The sequence below is a fragment of the Capsicum annuum genome, chromosome 11 (genome assembly GCF_002878395.1).
Source record: "Capsicum annuum cultivar UCD-10X-F1 chromosome 11, UCD10Xv1.1, whole genome shotgun sequence".
NCBI lineage: Eukaryota > Viridiplantae > Streptophyta > Magnoliopsida > Solanales > Solanaceae > Capsicum > Capsicum annuum.
In genome coordinates this window covers 81,307,978-81,324,401 of record NC_061121.1, presented here as the reverse complement: position 1 = coordinate 81,324,401, position 16,424 = coordinate 81,307,978, and the positions used below count along the sequence as shown (strand labels likewise).

At 38.8% G+C, this 16,424-nt stretch overlaps 1 protein-coding gene across 4 annotated transcripts; it reads right to left on the bottom strand.

Annotated features, from left to right (window-relative positions):
- Positions 1–9,891: 9,891 nt before the first annotated feature.
- Positions 9,892–15,717, bottom strand: LOC107847666 (cleavage and polyadenylation specificity factor subunit 6). Of its 4 annotated transcripts, none has more exons than XR_001667609.2 (3): positions 15,411–15,717; positions 12,110–14,250; positions 9,892–10,740 (listed from the first exon to the last, which is right to left on the bottom strand). XR_001667609.2 is itself a non-coding variant. In XM_016692056.2 (2 exons), the coding sequence occupies exon 2, from the start codon at positions 14,212–14,214 to the stop codon at positions 12,268–12,270; it is 1,947 nt and encodes a 648-aa protein (XP_016547542.1). In that variant the 5' UTR covers positions 14,215–14,250; positions 15,411–15,714; the 3' UTR covers positions 10,094–12,267. The 4 variants fall into 4 exon arrangements, 2 of the variants coding, with proteins under 2 accessions (XP_016547542.1, XP_047254771.1); XR_007046692.1 differs by lacking the exon at positions 15,411–15,717 and adding an exon at positions 15,122–15,335; XM_016692056.2 differs by having other exon boundaries at positions 10,094–14,250; positions 15,411–15,714.
- Positions 15,718–16,424: the final 707 nt, after the last annotated feature.

The window sequence follows — 16,424 nt, the reverse complement described above, 5'->3', positions numbered from 1 at the left end:
CAGTATTTCTACAGTAGTACTAATGTCTCATGAATATATATATGATATAAGGATATAATGCTCACAACCAAACCAGAATAAGAATCATAAATCCAACCAATACACAAGTACATGAACTAGAATACTCAACAAGTTAATCATCCATGATCCAATATAACCCGTGTACCATTAGATTGAGATATGCAAGTAATATGTATTGATATCACATAAACTCCAACTTAGGAATTTCCACCAGGAAGAAATAAACAAATATATATATGCATACATATATATATACACACACAAGGCCAACAACATCAAATAAGACCCCTACACGGGCCACACATAGCAAATAATGTCTCAAACCACTAATAACAACAACATAGGCCTCCACATAGGCACATAATAGTAATAACTTTATTTTCATGATTTATGTCATACCCATGGCATGCTTTTATATCATTATTAACTACCCAACCCAGTTTGAAGAAAGTTAAGCCACAACCTATCTTAAACATCAAAATCTCAATTCAAAAGCCTTCAATACGGAGCCTTCCCATCCATACACACACACACACACACACACACACACATATATATAAACATCCTTGAAACCAACTAAAACATATAAATATAGAATCTATGCGTAAAAAAAGTCAACGATACCAATATTATCCATTTTTTTGTTAGGATCAAAATGGACCCTTGAAATGGGTTTAAAAAAAATGGTAGAATTAAAATTCTTGTTCCCAAAAATATTACTCATGATTAAAGAAAGCCATAGAAGAAAACCTAAGTGAAAACGGGTTAAAAAGGGTCTAAATTTCAAGAAAACTATTTTACGCCTCTCGGGCCAAAATTCCCAAATTGTACTTTTAAAATCGTATTTTAACGAGCTTTAGATGACAAGAATCGAAGTAAAATAATTAAAATAGGGATTTGAAGCTTACCCAAGCTTGAAAATGGAAGAAATCACTCAAAAACTCTAAAACCCAAAGCTAAAAGTCTCAATAATGGAAAAAAATCAAGAAAAATAGATTTTTATACTGTACCAACATTGATTGCTAAGGAAGCCAAGTACTACTTTAGGGGTACTCGCGTTCATGCCCAGTCCTCTTTACCAGACAAGGGACCACTTTAGAGGCCTCTACTAAATCATACAAAGCTCTACTAAAGCATACCCCCAGCTAAGAGATAGGCCGCTAAAGCGACCGGCTGATCGCTTTAGAGGCCACCACTAATGTGACCAAAATGGATCTTTAGTGGTTTCGCCAACTGGGTGGTGTACCAGCTGGGACTTAGAAAGTTTCAAATCTCCGTAAATCCCTCGAGATTCATCTGGAATCCCTAAAATGCAAACGAACTATGATACCCTATCAAATTCAACACTTCGAACACAATAGTGACCTCAAATTTTTTAAAAGAGCTTGGTTTCACAGAATGGCCCCCGAGACCCAATTTCATAAATGTTCGAACCGAGGGTCAAAATGAGATATACAAGCCATAAAATCACACCAACCACGCTGCCAACCCAAAATCAATGTTTAGAATCTGCTGATGCAGTCTGTTTTGCCATTTGATGCATAAAACAACACATGTTGACTTACGTCAACTATAAAGCCTTTTTAACCTCCAAAAATCACATCGCACAAAACTCACCATAATGTGTTGGCAACTGTTTCAATCATCTCCACGGCCCAAAAACATCATGTAGCAATCACAAGGAAGGGTATAATGGTCAAATCACATAAAAATAAATAATTTGCATAAATTAAGTCATTACAATTACTCAACCTAAGTTGTGACTCATCAACTTAAACTGTGTAGATAATTCTATTATCGCCAAGCTAGCTTTATCTTGTTGAGATGCATGCATTCTATGATCCCTCGAATGTGACCACTTACTTATGTAAGTTACTACTACTACCACCCTCTGTAGTTATTAATGTTTCTTGCCCCTGCTTGATCAATGTTTCTTTTTGTTCTGCAGGATTAGCATTTACTGAACTTGAACTTGAATTTAGGACCTCTGAATCTTTGTGTGCCTCTTCTTTCTTCTCTTTACTCTTTTCTGCACTTCGTGTTTAATTTGTTCATCTAGACCTAACTGTTGATCTTCAGTAGTATTATTGTTGTTTGAAATGATCCCTTATCATGGTAGTTAGCAAAATCCTTTTATACCCACTCCTTAGTGGATGATTAGTGAGCTGCAACACCCTGGTGATCATTATCTTTTTCCTTTGATTTGGTGTTTTGACTGTATATTGCATTTACTACTGACTAGATAATGGTTTTACTATCCTCGACTTTATTACTGTTATCATCTACTTGCTCCTCCTCTGGTAATGCTGCAAATGCATCATTAGTATTAACAGTTCTTTTTGGTGTGGCTGCCTTACTATTAAACATTACTTCAACATTTTAGTCTATAGTGAACCCTGGTCTTGTGGGGTTTCATTGTCTCTTTTGAACCCTAGGCTTCTCCCATTGACCACCTGTAGCATTAAGTTTCTCCCTATTCTCCTCTTAGTTGTGATATCACTATCAATAGGATCGCTCTTCTTCAACTCCGGATGTAGAACTGTACACTCTTGTTCATCATGACCTTGGAGTTTGCACAATACGTAGGGGTCATATCATATTGAATCTTACTTCATTCAACTATTGATTCCTTAGTGTTGAGATTACTGCTTTCCATCTCCATAAATTTTAGAACATCGGCTAGAAGATCCACCTGACCTTCACCCAACACAACTAGATCTACTTTTATTAGTGGTAGTCGAATCCACATGAATTAGGCCCCGTTTGGCCATGAAAATTACTTTTTTCTGGAGTTGGAGTTGAAGATGAAGTTGGAGTTGGAGTTGTGATCGGCCATGAATATAAATTAAAGTTGTTTTTGAAATTTTGTGAGAGAAGTATGAGTGAAAAAAGTAAAAACAAGTAAAACTTGTTTTCACTTTTCCAAATAATTTTTAGTAATTGGAGTTGAAAAATTCATGGCCAAACGCAACATGTTTTCACTTTTTTCACTAAAGTGAAATAATTTTCCAGAAAAAAGAAAAAAATTTATATGGCCAAACGGCTACTTAGTTTGCCTACTGTCGATGTAAATTGAGAATAGAGATTCCTTAACAAAGAAAGTGGGTTTTAACTCCGAGAAAGAGATTCATGTCATTTCCTGAATAGTCTCTACATCAACTTTGAACTTAGCAACATAGATTAGAGGTCTCCTCGGGTAGAAATGGCTTTCTTTATTCAGAATGTAGTACACATTTTTGATAGCATGTTGATGAAATCTTCCTCTAAGATGAATCTGATAATAATATGTCTATTATTTAACAAACCAATTGTGCAATCTCCTTTAACTTTGCACTACTTAGGGATTTGAGATCAAAGATCTTCCATTCTGGCCAACCATATGAAAACTTACCAACTACTACATATTGCAAGTTTTCAATGGTAGTTATTCTGCTAACTTCATCTTATTTCCATTGTATCCTAGGTACTCTATTATTATATGTTAGCTTTTTCATAAAGATCGCCTTTACTGCAAGGCTAACACCCTACTTGGGGGTGTGGGCTTTCAAAAGATCGATGCATTTATCTAGCTTCAAAGAAAGATTACCATTATTATCCGTACTAGGCAAATTGCTAGGCTCGATAGATACAATAAGATATTTTATTTGCAACAGATTAGGGTTAGAATAAGATGCTTATGAAGGGGTTTGGGGAGGGGTTTTTGAAATTGAAAGGGGTAAATTAGCCAATCTTAGGAATGGGCTGACCAGTGGCTGGAGTGGTCATCGCCGAAAACAGGTGATTATTGGGGGATGGCCACTATGGTGAGAGCGCATTCTCATAAAAGTGGAAATTCAATAAATGGAGAAATTTTGATAGCTTTCATAACTTATGAGATTTTTATATTTATGAGAAAAAAAATACTACTTAAGAAATCCAAATTACATATTCAAACAAAACTTCAATTTCATCTCAAATAATTTCTTATCATTATTTCATCTCGCATGGCAAAACGTGCCATAATATTACCTTGAAAGAGCTAAAGTTTTGAAACTTTAAATCTCGAATCAAAACTCAGTTTAAACACCTTAAGGCGACATACTATCATTTTGGAAGTTGAACTATTTGATCTAAGCAGATAAACAACAAGAAAAGAGCATAATCTATAAAGATTTGAACTTTATGAACTCCAGTAACTATCTTAAGCTAATAAACAATAAGTAATTAATTCTGCATTCAATTATTTATAGATATATAATGGGTATTTTAATATATATATATATATACCAGATTTAAGTAAAAACTATTGGCTTCGTGTGAACCCAGACCCATGACAACAACAACAGCAACAACATACCCAGTGTATTCCCACCTAGTGGGGTCCAGCGAGTGTAGAGTGTACGCAGACTATACCACTACCTCAAGAGAAGCAGAGAGGCTGTTTCCGATATACCCCCGGCTTAGGACCAATAACAGTATAAAAAATACAAAAAAGTAAGCGAATACAAACTAGTATGGTAAACAAAACAAACTAACAGTATAACAAACACAAAAGATAAGTGCATAATAAACTAGTACGGTATGCAAAAAAGTCAACACCACTAACCCCAAAAACTACAGCCCCAACACTATGAACCAGAAACTCCAGACCCAAAGGAGCACTCCCCTATTACTGCCGCCGCGCTCCCACCCCTTAACCCTCTACCCTAATCCGCGTCCTCCACACCTTCCTATCAAGGGACATGTCCTCTGTAAGCTGTAATTGCTCGATATCATGCCTAATCACCTCCCTCCAATATTTCTTTAGTCTACCTCTAGCCCGCCTAAAACCATCCATATCCAGAGTCTCACACCTCCGCACTGGAGCATCAGGGCCCCTCCTCATCACATGTCTGAACCAACGTAACCACACTTCTCGCAACTTATCCTCCACCGAGGCAACTCCCATCTTCTCCCGAATAATCTCATTCCTCACCCTATCTTTCCTGGTATGTCCACACATCCATCGCAACATTCTCCTCTCCACCACCTTTACCTTTTGGATATGGGAGTTCTTAACTGGCCAACACTCCGCTCCATATAGCATAGCCATCCGAACTACCACTCTGTAGAACTTACCTTTAAGCTTCGGGGGAACCTTCTTATCACAAAGGACTCCCAAAGAGAGCCTCCACTTCAACCACCCTGCCTTAATACGATGCGTGACATTCTCGTCAATCTCACCATTACCCTGAATTATAGACCCCAGATACTTAAAACTCTTCCTCTTCTGGATGGCCTGAGAGTCTAGGTTCATAACCACTCCATCTTCTTGCAACATATTACTAAACTTACACTCCAAGTACTTCGTCTTTGTTCTACTTAACCAAAAACCTTTAGATTTAAGCGTCTGTCTCCAAATCTCCAACTTATCATTAACTCCACCCCGAGTCTCGTCGATCAGAACCACATCATCTGCAAATAACATACACCAAGGCACCTCCCCTTGAATATGTCACATCAAAACATCCATCACCAAGGTAAATAGAAATGGGATAAGAATCGATCTCTGATGCAAACCTATAAAAACTGTGAAGTGCTCCGAATCTCCACCTACCGTCCTCACATGACTCTTCGCACAATCATACATATCCTGAATCGACCTAATGTACGCCACGGGCACCCCTCTAGCCTCCAAGCACCTCTACAGAATCTCCCTGGGAACTCTGTCATATGCCTTCTCTAGATCAATAAATACCATGTGCAAGTCCTTCTTCCTCTCTCGAAACTGCTCCACTAATCTCCTCACAAGGTGAATGGCCTCAGTGGTCGAGCGACCAGGCATGAAACTAAACTGATTTTGCGAGATTGTCACGATCCTCCTCATCTTCAACTCTACCACTCTTTTCCAAACCTTCATAGTATGACTCAACAACTTAATACCTCTATAGTTGTTACAACTCTGAATGTCTCCCTTGTTCTTATACACTGGAATCATCGTGTTCCACCTCCACGCTTCAGGCGTCTTAGCAGCTCTAAAAATAATATTAAACAACCTTGTCAACCACTCTAGACCTGCCCCGCTAGTGCTCTTCCAAAAGTTTACTGGAATCTCTTCTAGCCCCGTCGCCCTACCCCCGCCACATCCTGCGAATAGCTCCCTTGACCTCTTCAACCTCAATACGCCTACAATAACTATAATCGCGACCCTCCTCAGATATCTCCAAGTCTCCCAACAAAGAACGTTTGTCCCCCTCGTCGTTTAAAAGTTTATGAAAATAGGACTACCACCTCTCCCTAATGAGGTCATCCTCAACCAACACTATACCATCCTCTTCTTTGATGCACTTCACTTGGTTAAGGTCACGAGCCCTCCGCTACCTGGCCTTGGTAATATACAACTTCTTATCTCCGTCTTTCTCCTCTAAAGCCGCATACAAACTCTCAAAAGTTGTTGTCTTAGCCGTCGTAACCGCTAACTTATCCTCTCTTCTAGCAACCTTATACGCATCCTTATTCTTCTGTCTTTCCTCATCATCTTTGCTCCCAACCAACTTAGCATAAGCCACATTCTTAGACTCTACCTTTTTCTTGACCTCTTCGTTCCACCACCAGTCTCTTCGATGTTTGCCAGATCGACCTCTCGAGACACCCAACACCTCTCTAGCGGTCTCCCTAATGCAACTGGAAGTCGTCTCCCACATATTATCCACCCCTTACTCTCCCAAGCCCCCCTACTCTTCAACTTCTCTTCCATCTCTAAAGCACTAGCCAAAGTCAGGTCCCCCACTTAATCCTTGGTCGAGCCTCCCTACTTCTCTTCTTTTTGCCCTTATTGATAACCAAGTCCATAACCAATAACCTATGTTGAGTCGAGAGATTCTGGTTAGGTATGAATTTACAGTCTTTACATAGCGCTCTATCCCCTTTTCTAAGAAGCAAAAAGTCTATCTGAGTCTTGGCCACTGAACTATGAAACGTAATAAGGTGATCCTCCTTATTCGGAAAGCTCGAATTTACTATCCAAACCCAAAAGCCCTAGAAAAATCCAATAGAGAAGTTCCTCCTTCATTCCGCTCACCAAAACCAAAACCACCATGCACATCATCATACCCTCTCGACAAAGACCCAATATGCCCATTGAAATCCCCTCCCACAAAAAGCTTCTCAGTGCTCGAGATACTCCTCACCACCTCATCTAAAACCTCCCAGAATTCCTTCTTCTCTTCTTAGTCCAAACCTACTTGCGGGGCATAGGCACTAATAACGTTCACCGTAGACCCTCCTATGACCAACTTAATAAACATCAATCTATCACTAACTCTCTTTACCTCTACCACCTGCTCCCTAAGATCTTCATCTACTAAGATACCTACCCCATTTCTATGTCTCACGCTACCCGAGTACCACAACTTATATCCATCCACATCTCTCGCTTTAGTGTCTACCCATTTAGTTTCCTGGACACACGTTACACTAACCCTCCTCTTTCTAAGAATCTTTACCAACTCTATAGACTTACCTTGCAAAGTACCAATGTTCCAAGACCCAACTCGCAACCTAGAAGCTTTCTTATCCCGCCTAACCTTACTACCCCTAGCCCCTAACCCCAAATTCGATCCTAGACCCGACCCAGACCCAACCCCCCTAAACCCTGACCTAGACCCAACAATTCCTGACCCCAACCCCGACCTATGACATGCCCCTAGTCTACTCTCGCCAATCACAGCCACTATGCAACAAAGGGAAAAAAGAAAAAAGGGAAGAAAGATAACAAAAGAGGGTACACAAATTTTGGTACACAATAGTCAATAGCAGGAACTAATACTACCACACTTAATGGATATGCTAGTAAATCAAGTAACAGTACTCAGACAAGGTAACACACTCCAAAACTACTAAGAACAATAAAGATATTCACACGTACAATACTATTACAAAGTAACCAATCAACAAGAAATTCGACATCCACAACTAGATAATCAGCCAAGATGCTACGAAACAAGAATCACAACAAGAATAGTGCAGAACACTACCAGTAGCAGCCCCTAAAAATCAAGAAAGCTATACACAACTAGAAAAGATGGATCGAGTGCACCTAATCGAAGCTAGGTTATGTCCTTATACTTGTTTGAGTCGCTGGATTCCGGCAATTTGCGGTAGAAATTGATTGCCAAAATAGTGTCGTCGGAATAGTGTTTCTGTCACCGAATTTTCACGGACTTTGCGTTCTTCTTCTTTGAGATGATGAATATGATCATTTATCGTATCCACATCGGATGGTACCATAGGACTTACCAATAAACCGCAAATTAAGTAGTTCGAGTCCAAAGGAGTCATTTGTTAAAGATTTGATTTCTAATTCATTGTATTTTCTTTTGTTGGTCAATCATAGGTGTGTGCAAAAGCCGATCGACCATAAACCGAACTGATAAAAATGTTATTGATTTATGATTATTGGGTTAACGATTTGTTAATGATTTTATAAAAAAAAATTATTGGATTATTGGTTCGGTTCGATTTTTTCTTATTGGGTTATCTGGTAAACCAATAACCCAATAAGAATATATATACTTATTATATATTTCTCTTAATTTCTCTTTAATTTCTACCAATTAACAAACCTATTATTTCAATTATATAAACTCTTAATTTCTCCTAACATTTAGTTCAAACTTGAAGATTCTTGTAAATTAAAACACATTATGTAGTATTTTTGGTTACAACTAAGAATCGTTTTTTTTTTCATGTTAGTTATTACTATTTCTATTTTATGAGTATTTTCTTATTGGTTAAACCGAAAACCGAATCATTAAGGACTAAAAACCAATAAACCGATAAAAAATATCTTATTGGTTTGGTTATTGGTTTAGCATATTTAAAAATCGAAAACCGATAAATCGAACCAACCGATGAATACCCTTAGTCAATCGTGGAAGATAATATATATCACTACAACGTAGGGGAGAAGGTAGACCCATTATAGGGCAGGATACCACCAAACTACACCATTGACTGGTCGATCAGTCTCTGTCATCCTAGAAAAAATGAGATGGAAGTCTTTCTAAGCTATTATTGAGAATGAAAACAATTGAAATCCAGATCCAAAGACAAAAAAACAAACAATCAAACAGCTTTTTTCTTTCAATGGTGCAATTTCAGTAACCGTAACAAGTTAATTAAGCAAAAGAATACAAGCAAATGCTATCGACAAATTGCAAGAAAGAACATGCCAAACATAAAAGCCAAATAACGCAAAATATATCATTACTAATTAAAGTCCCAACTTTCTCACGAACAAATGGTAATGTCAAGAAAGATAAAGGCACAACTTCTAATCACTAATCAGTGATTGGGAACATCTAATAAGCTTATATCTCATATCCTTTTCAAGCTAATCAATCACCTTCTCAGTTAACTGCCGAACCCCTACTGTTCATAAGCTGGAGCCTGGAGGCAACGAAGGGGAATGGATATAAGCAGGTAATTGCCGACAGTGCACACAAATTCTTCTTTCACTTTCTAATTTGTCGGATCAGAAACACAGGCTACTAGGGAAATGAATCTAAACAGGGAGACGACTAATATAGTAGCTCCAAATATCACAGTTCAAATGGTGGAGAGAACAAACACTAGTAGGCAACACAAAACACTAGAGAAACGCCGCCAAGAGATGTACATTACATGCTAACTAAACCAAAAGAACTGCAAATAAATCAAGAATAGAGCATCTCCCCCCGAGAAATTAATGCAGCTTATATTGAATGAGAATTATAAGGGAAGGATACTAGAAAAAGATGAATGCAGGAGAGATATCTTGTGTATCCATTGTTTCCCTGATCAATTCTAGAGCCTTGCATAATTGGTGAAACATCAAATTCCAGGCTAATTAACAGATGTCTGAAGCTAACATGCACTGAAATGAAGCTACAACAAAAAATGGAAGACAAATTAAGATACAACGGGTTAAAGGCAGCAAGAACCTGGTACTTGTCTTCGGGCACTTTGTTACATTTGAACCCACAACTTGTTACTCCTAATCAAACTATGTAGACATTATATACAGCCAATGTGGTACAGGTTTACAAAATGAGTTGCACGAAAGAAGAACCGATAAAATCAAAAAATTTCAGATATTACAACAGAAATTTACACTTGGTGTGAGATCCAACTACAATTTTTTTATAAGCCTACAGGGAGGAGTTTCCACAGATGCAAACTGCAGTCACTATCTGTGTCTTGGAATGTACATGGTCCATGGCAAATGGATCTTCTAGATTTAAAACTCATATTGGCATAACTGCAATGAATAACAAGCCAACTCCTCCAGATGTTACAGCAATCACCTATATTTCGGATTACAACACCATACAAAAGTTGCTAACTGACCACAGCTAACCTAGCGATATCTACAGGCCAAAGTGCTCAACAGACGTAGTACAAGATCTTTACAAAGCTCAAATAAGAGCAAAAAATACGCATATGAAACATTACACATGATTGGAACCTACTACATGATCTACAATACATAGCTCAAATAGAGAGCTTTTAAAGACTGGTGGGCCTGCTGATGCATCCCTATCTAAATTGGATGCCAACAATGTTATATGCTAAAGGAAGCAAAAATTACAGCCAAATATCTCAGGCGCACTAGGCAGAGACTAGAATTTTCAAAAAATTGTCCAATTTAACCCATCTTCCTCCAGATAACCAAAATATGCTGATTTAGTCACGAAAAACAGAGAGTTGCCTCGCGACTCCCTGAATATGATAATTAGAGAAAATTCGCATGTTAATCTCATGAAAAATGACAGAACCCAAATCAAATCCATAAGTGTGTCAGGTATAGATGCCAATAACAGTTAAGAGATGAATTTAAATTGACATAGAACCCAAAAGGAAAGAAGGGATAATACAAACTGATCTTTAACTGCCTCAGGAAGAAGGTCAAATGGTCAAACCCTCTCAAACAGCACTTCAAATCAGAGGACGATACAACTAGAATTGTACAAACAAATGCACATAAAGCAAATAGTCACAGATTCAACATAGTTCGAAACTAGACGTGGCATGCAATGTCTGTCTCTGCGTTTCTGCCTGTACTAATGACATTCAAGAATAGATGAAACAATATCAATCAAACACAAATAAGCAAAGTATATATACAAAATCTTTTAGCTATACAACCATGCAGATGGGCCTATATTTTTAGCTTATATCTATCAGGAACAGAAAAAAGCAACTCTAAATCCTTGTGTGAACTCATATTAAGGGCCAGCATTGAAAACATGAAGGATCTATAAGTTAGTACCCCTATTCTCTTCTACAGGGGCAGGAGGAGTTGGTGTCACATGAGAAGTTTGCTTGGTCCATAAAGTAAACGTCAAAAGCCCTCAAAATGATACTGCTACTAAAGCAATCTTTACTTCATCACAGAGAAATAAACCACAAAGACCTAACTCAAGGAGGATCTTACGGTTATTCACAAAATCAGAGAGAAAGAGAGAGAGAGAGAGAGGAGTTTGCTTGGTCCATAAAGTAAATGTCAAAATCCCTCAAACTGATACTGCTAATAAAGCAATCATTACTTCATCACAGAGAAATAAACCACATAGACCTAACTCAAGGAGAGAGAGAGAGAGAGAGAGAGAGAGAGAGAGAGAGCAGCATCTAACAAATGTCAGCTAATACATGAATCCGCGATAAATAATCGATGCCCAAGAGTCCAGCAGAGTACCTCCAAAGCTACCTAGAAGGTCTGGCAGCTTAGAGATGAATAGCCAAGAAAAGGAGCCCCGGCGCCCCAAACCCCGGCCATCAGGCAAACAATCACATGAGCAGCAAATCGAAAATGCCAAGCAGAAAGATACATTAGCCTATTTCTCAGCTTTTGGATTAAGCTAATATAACTAACTGAAAGAACTTGGCCAGCAAACAATCGTAAACAAAAGGGCCCACAACTCTTAAGGTAAAAAACAAGAAGATCTAACTCGTCAAGCAAACCCATAAGAGTTTTTTAATAAAGTAATAATCTTAGCACAAATAGAAGTTCTGCATCAAATGAGGTTTATAGGGAGTAGAATAAAAGGATCTATATCTACTTCCCAAATCGTAGAAGTATTTGACTTACTTCTTTAATTCCTGAAACCACAGAATATCAGCACCAACAAATACAGCAAGGACGCCACTGCATACAAGTAGCTGGAGGAAGGACACCACCAAAGGTTAATAATTGCACCTGTAGTCCTATAAAAGACTTGGAACAGATGCACGGCAGCAAAGATAAGATCATTCAGAAGGTGCACGTCTACGTTTCCCATAATTTGTGTCTCTTGATCTAGACCTATGATCCACCTCCTGAGCTGCTCGGGATCTGCTACGGGACCTTGAAGAGGACTGTCCACGGTCATAGTCTTCCTCATACTCTGATTCACGCTCCTTTTGACGATAGTCCCGGTAATCATCCCTTTCTTCTCTGTATCTGTGATCCTTATCATACCTCTCTCTGTCATGTTCTCTTTCATCACGATGCCGCCTGTCAGAGTTTCCTGACCAGTCACGCTCAGAACCGCGTTCCTTTTCCCTGGACACAGCACTTGACCTGGCTCCTTTATCATGGCTAGCCTCTCCATAGCCATACTCTGATGCATTATCTTCACAACCATAACTGGACTCTCTAGTTCTCCTGCCATTTTCTTCTCCTCCCCATCCGCCCCCGCTTGTGTCAGTCCACATACCTGGATGAGGCCCATCCATCCCAGCAGTACCCATCATTCCCATTCCATTTGCAGTCATTCCTCGACCAAAGAATGCAGGGTTCACATGAGGAGCCACCCCAGGAAGACCCAAAGGATTAACAGCTGGAAATGGAGGAATCATCCCTGGAAATGCAGGACCAGAAAATCCTCCATAACCAGCTCCTCGACTCATAAAACCGGGATCAAAACCAGGACCCATCATGCCCTGGGGATGCATTAGACCTGCAGGAGGACCACCAAAAGCAGGACCTGCAAGTCCTTGCCCAAAGGCTCCACCAGCACCATTGCCAGCTCCAGGATTCACCACCATATTCTTTGATCCCATGGATCCTCTTCCCCTCACTGGTCCACCCCCAGGTCCTCTGTTAGCCATTCCTGGCCCTCCACGCCCCCAGCTACCTCTTCCAAAATTCCTCCCAGCATCTCCAGGGGTGTAATTTACTCCACCTCTACCTACTCCCTCATTCATGGGTCTCCGACCCTGTGGTTGAGACTGCACCTGGGTTTGAGTTTTATTCACATATGAGGAACCCATCTGTTTTATAGTTTGTGGAGTTGCAAATGCGACAACGCAGGCTCGCCCATTGAATATATAACCATTCATTCCTTCTTTGCAAGCAGCTGCAGAAGCTGGGTCAAAGAACTCAACTTGACAATAGCCTTTAGACTTGCCACTAGCTCTCTCATCAAAGAATTTGATCTCCTTTACCTTACCATATTGAGTCAGCACACTCTCAAGCTCAGAATCAGTAGTCCACCAGTGCAATTCTCCAACAAAAAGCATCGTGTTGCCATTCTCCAGAGATGCCCTTATAGGAGTCTCACTAATAATTGGGCTATTCATGTTAACATTCCCACTTGAATTCAATTGATTAGTTGGCATGTGCGAAACAAATCTTGATCCAGCCACACCAGAATTCACCAATGGTGTTACTTCACTGGCATTTTTTTCTGGCATAGTGATTGGATCAGCTCCAGTTGTCTGGGACATTGGCATGGATCCTTGGTAACCAGAGTTTCCCACTTGAGAATTGAGAGTCAATGTAATTGCTGAAGGCCTTGCTTTTTTTGCAGCATCAGCAGGTCGTTCAATTTCCCTTTCAACTACAGACCCACCCTTTTGCTGGGGGAATTGAACTTCAGTGCTAGCATACTTCCTTTCTGTTGCAACACCAGGGATTTTCGCCTCCTCCGATCCTATACCACCAGCACTTGAATCAGGAAAACTAGCTTTCTGGGCTTGAAAACTTCCATTTCCCGTATCAACAGAAGGAATTGGACCCTCTGACTGCTGCAGCTGCAGGAAACCTTCCCCAATGTTAACATCATTGTAGAGATCATCATATTCATCATCTTCACCCATCATTTCATCCTCTGCTAATGCAGGAATTGTTCCACTTCCATGGTACTGCATCTTGTGGCTTCCTCCATATTCTTCATCACCATAATCCAACTGCTCATCTGTTGCTTGATCCATCAAGGGTAACTGAGACTATAAATTAGGAAACTCCACCTGATTTTAAAAGGCATAAAGATGATAGTTAAGTTCATTGCTTTACATATCAGGAAACAAAGAACTTGAATTACCATTTGGAGCAAATATTTACAAGTCTTAAGGACATTAACGTAAGGAGGATGAGACACAGTCTGTTCCGTTATTTTTTTACTTTCAATTTGATAAACCCCACCCCGATCCCCAAAATCCCTACTCCCCAGGGCCAACAGTGGTCTTTTCCATCTACCACTTGAGCAACCCTCTTTTGTCAAAGATGACTGTTTTAGCAGAGAGAGGAATAATATCTTAACTAAGTTGCTCGGACTCTTCAAAAATGTCAACGGGTGTGTGTAGGATTCTACAAAAATAGAAGAATAATATCTTATTTAAGTTGCTCGGACTATTCAAAAATGTTAACGGGTGCATGCCAAATTCTCCAAAAGTAGTGTATGTTTGGAGAATCCAACATGGGTGCAGCATCAAAAATAAAGAGCCCACGCAAGTATTGAACAAATATGTGAAAGCAAAAGACACTAAACTTTAACTTTAATTTACAGAAAAAAAAAAAAAAGAAGGAAAAAAAAACTAGAATACAATTGCTGAGTGGCGATTATTAAGTTAGAATAAAATAACTGCAGATTAAATTTCCACTTTCAACAAACAAAAAAAAAAGAGAAAAATGGAAGTTTAAGCATCATCAAGCAGGGCATCTAGAGATCAGACCTTAGCAAGGACAACAACACATAGATCTTTACAAAAATTAATTTATAATAACTCAGCGGTAAAAATTAAGACCCAACTAAACACATCCAAAACTCACAAGAAAAAACGTTAAAATCCGTACATCATTTAACGAGAAAAATAAACAAAATGAAATTGTGTTCAATACCCAGATCACAGAAGACGATCTTTTTCAATACCCACATCACAAAATTTCAGATAAATTTGCTGAAAATCTTGTAAGTACTATAAGATAAAAATATTTTGAACATGTACGAGCAAGATTATAATTTCTCATTGATTAATATTATTTGAAAATTGAAAAGCTGAATTTCCTTATGGGAAAAAAAAATATTATTGTGCATATTACAGCGACAAAAAATGATTATTACCGAAAGAGAATTGGGGAAAACTGAAAAAAAAAAAAAAAAAAAAAGTGAGAAGAGTCGTTTTCTTACTTGAGTTTCTCCTCTCAGCTGTAGAGGCTAATCTTCAACTTTGCCTCAATTTCTCTCTCTTAATACAATTCTGAGTTTTGCTCTACAATGGTTTAACTTTGTAGTCTTCGCTCAATGACATGGCCAACCTTTCGGATCAAAAATATAATTATTTAATTTAATTACCCGTTTAAAGGAAAATAATTTAATGTCTTACTTAAAATCTTCTAGCTGAATTAAGAGGCAGATATATCTGTTTTGGGGGTAAATTTCGGGAATGGTCGATCATCTTTGAAATTGTCTAGTAAAAAAAAATTTTTTTTTAAGGATAACATTATCCAGCTATTACCATTTTTCTTAAAATACAATTTATAGTTTGTGTGATCATATTTATTTTTTCTTAAATTGCTTTATTTTTTTTTTCAAAGTACTAATTTTAAAAAATGAAGGGTTTGAGCAATTTTTTAAAAGAAAACAAGTGTTTCTGGTGAGTTGAAAAAAAACCAATTTTTCATAACAAAAAAAAAATATTTTTTCCTAAAAATGCTTTATGAAAAGCATTTTAAAAAAAATACACGTAAAAGTATTTTTAAAAAGATTGATCAAATATTAATTATTATTTTTTGAACTTATTGGTCAAATACAAACTTTTCTCTCCAAAAGTAAGTTTTTGAAGAATAGTTCATAATTTTTTTTTTAAATAAATTGATTTTAGAAAATTATCCAAAAGCTATTAACACAACCCTTTTTCCCTCTATTAGCAAGCATCTCTCTCTCCTCTCTCCTTACCCTCTCTCCATCTCTAGCGCACCGGCCCCCGGTCCCCGGCGCCGTTGCTGACCTTCAGCGCCGACCCGATCCGGCCGCCGGCTCCGACCTCCGGTCCCCGGCGCTGACCGACCGCCGGCCACGACCTCCGGTCGCCGGCCCTCTCTCTCTCTCCCTACCCTTTCTCCATCGCTAGCGCACCGGCCCCTGGTCCCCGGCGCCGTCGCTGACCTTCGGCGCCGACCCGACCCGACCGCCGGCTCCGAC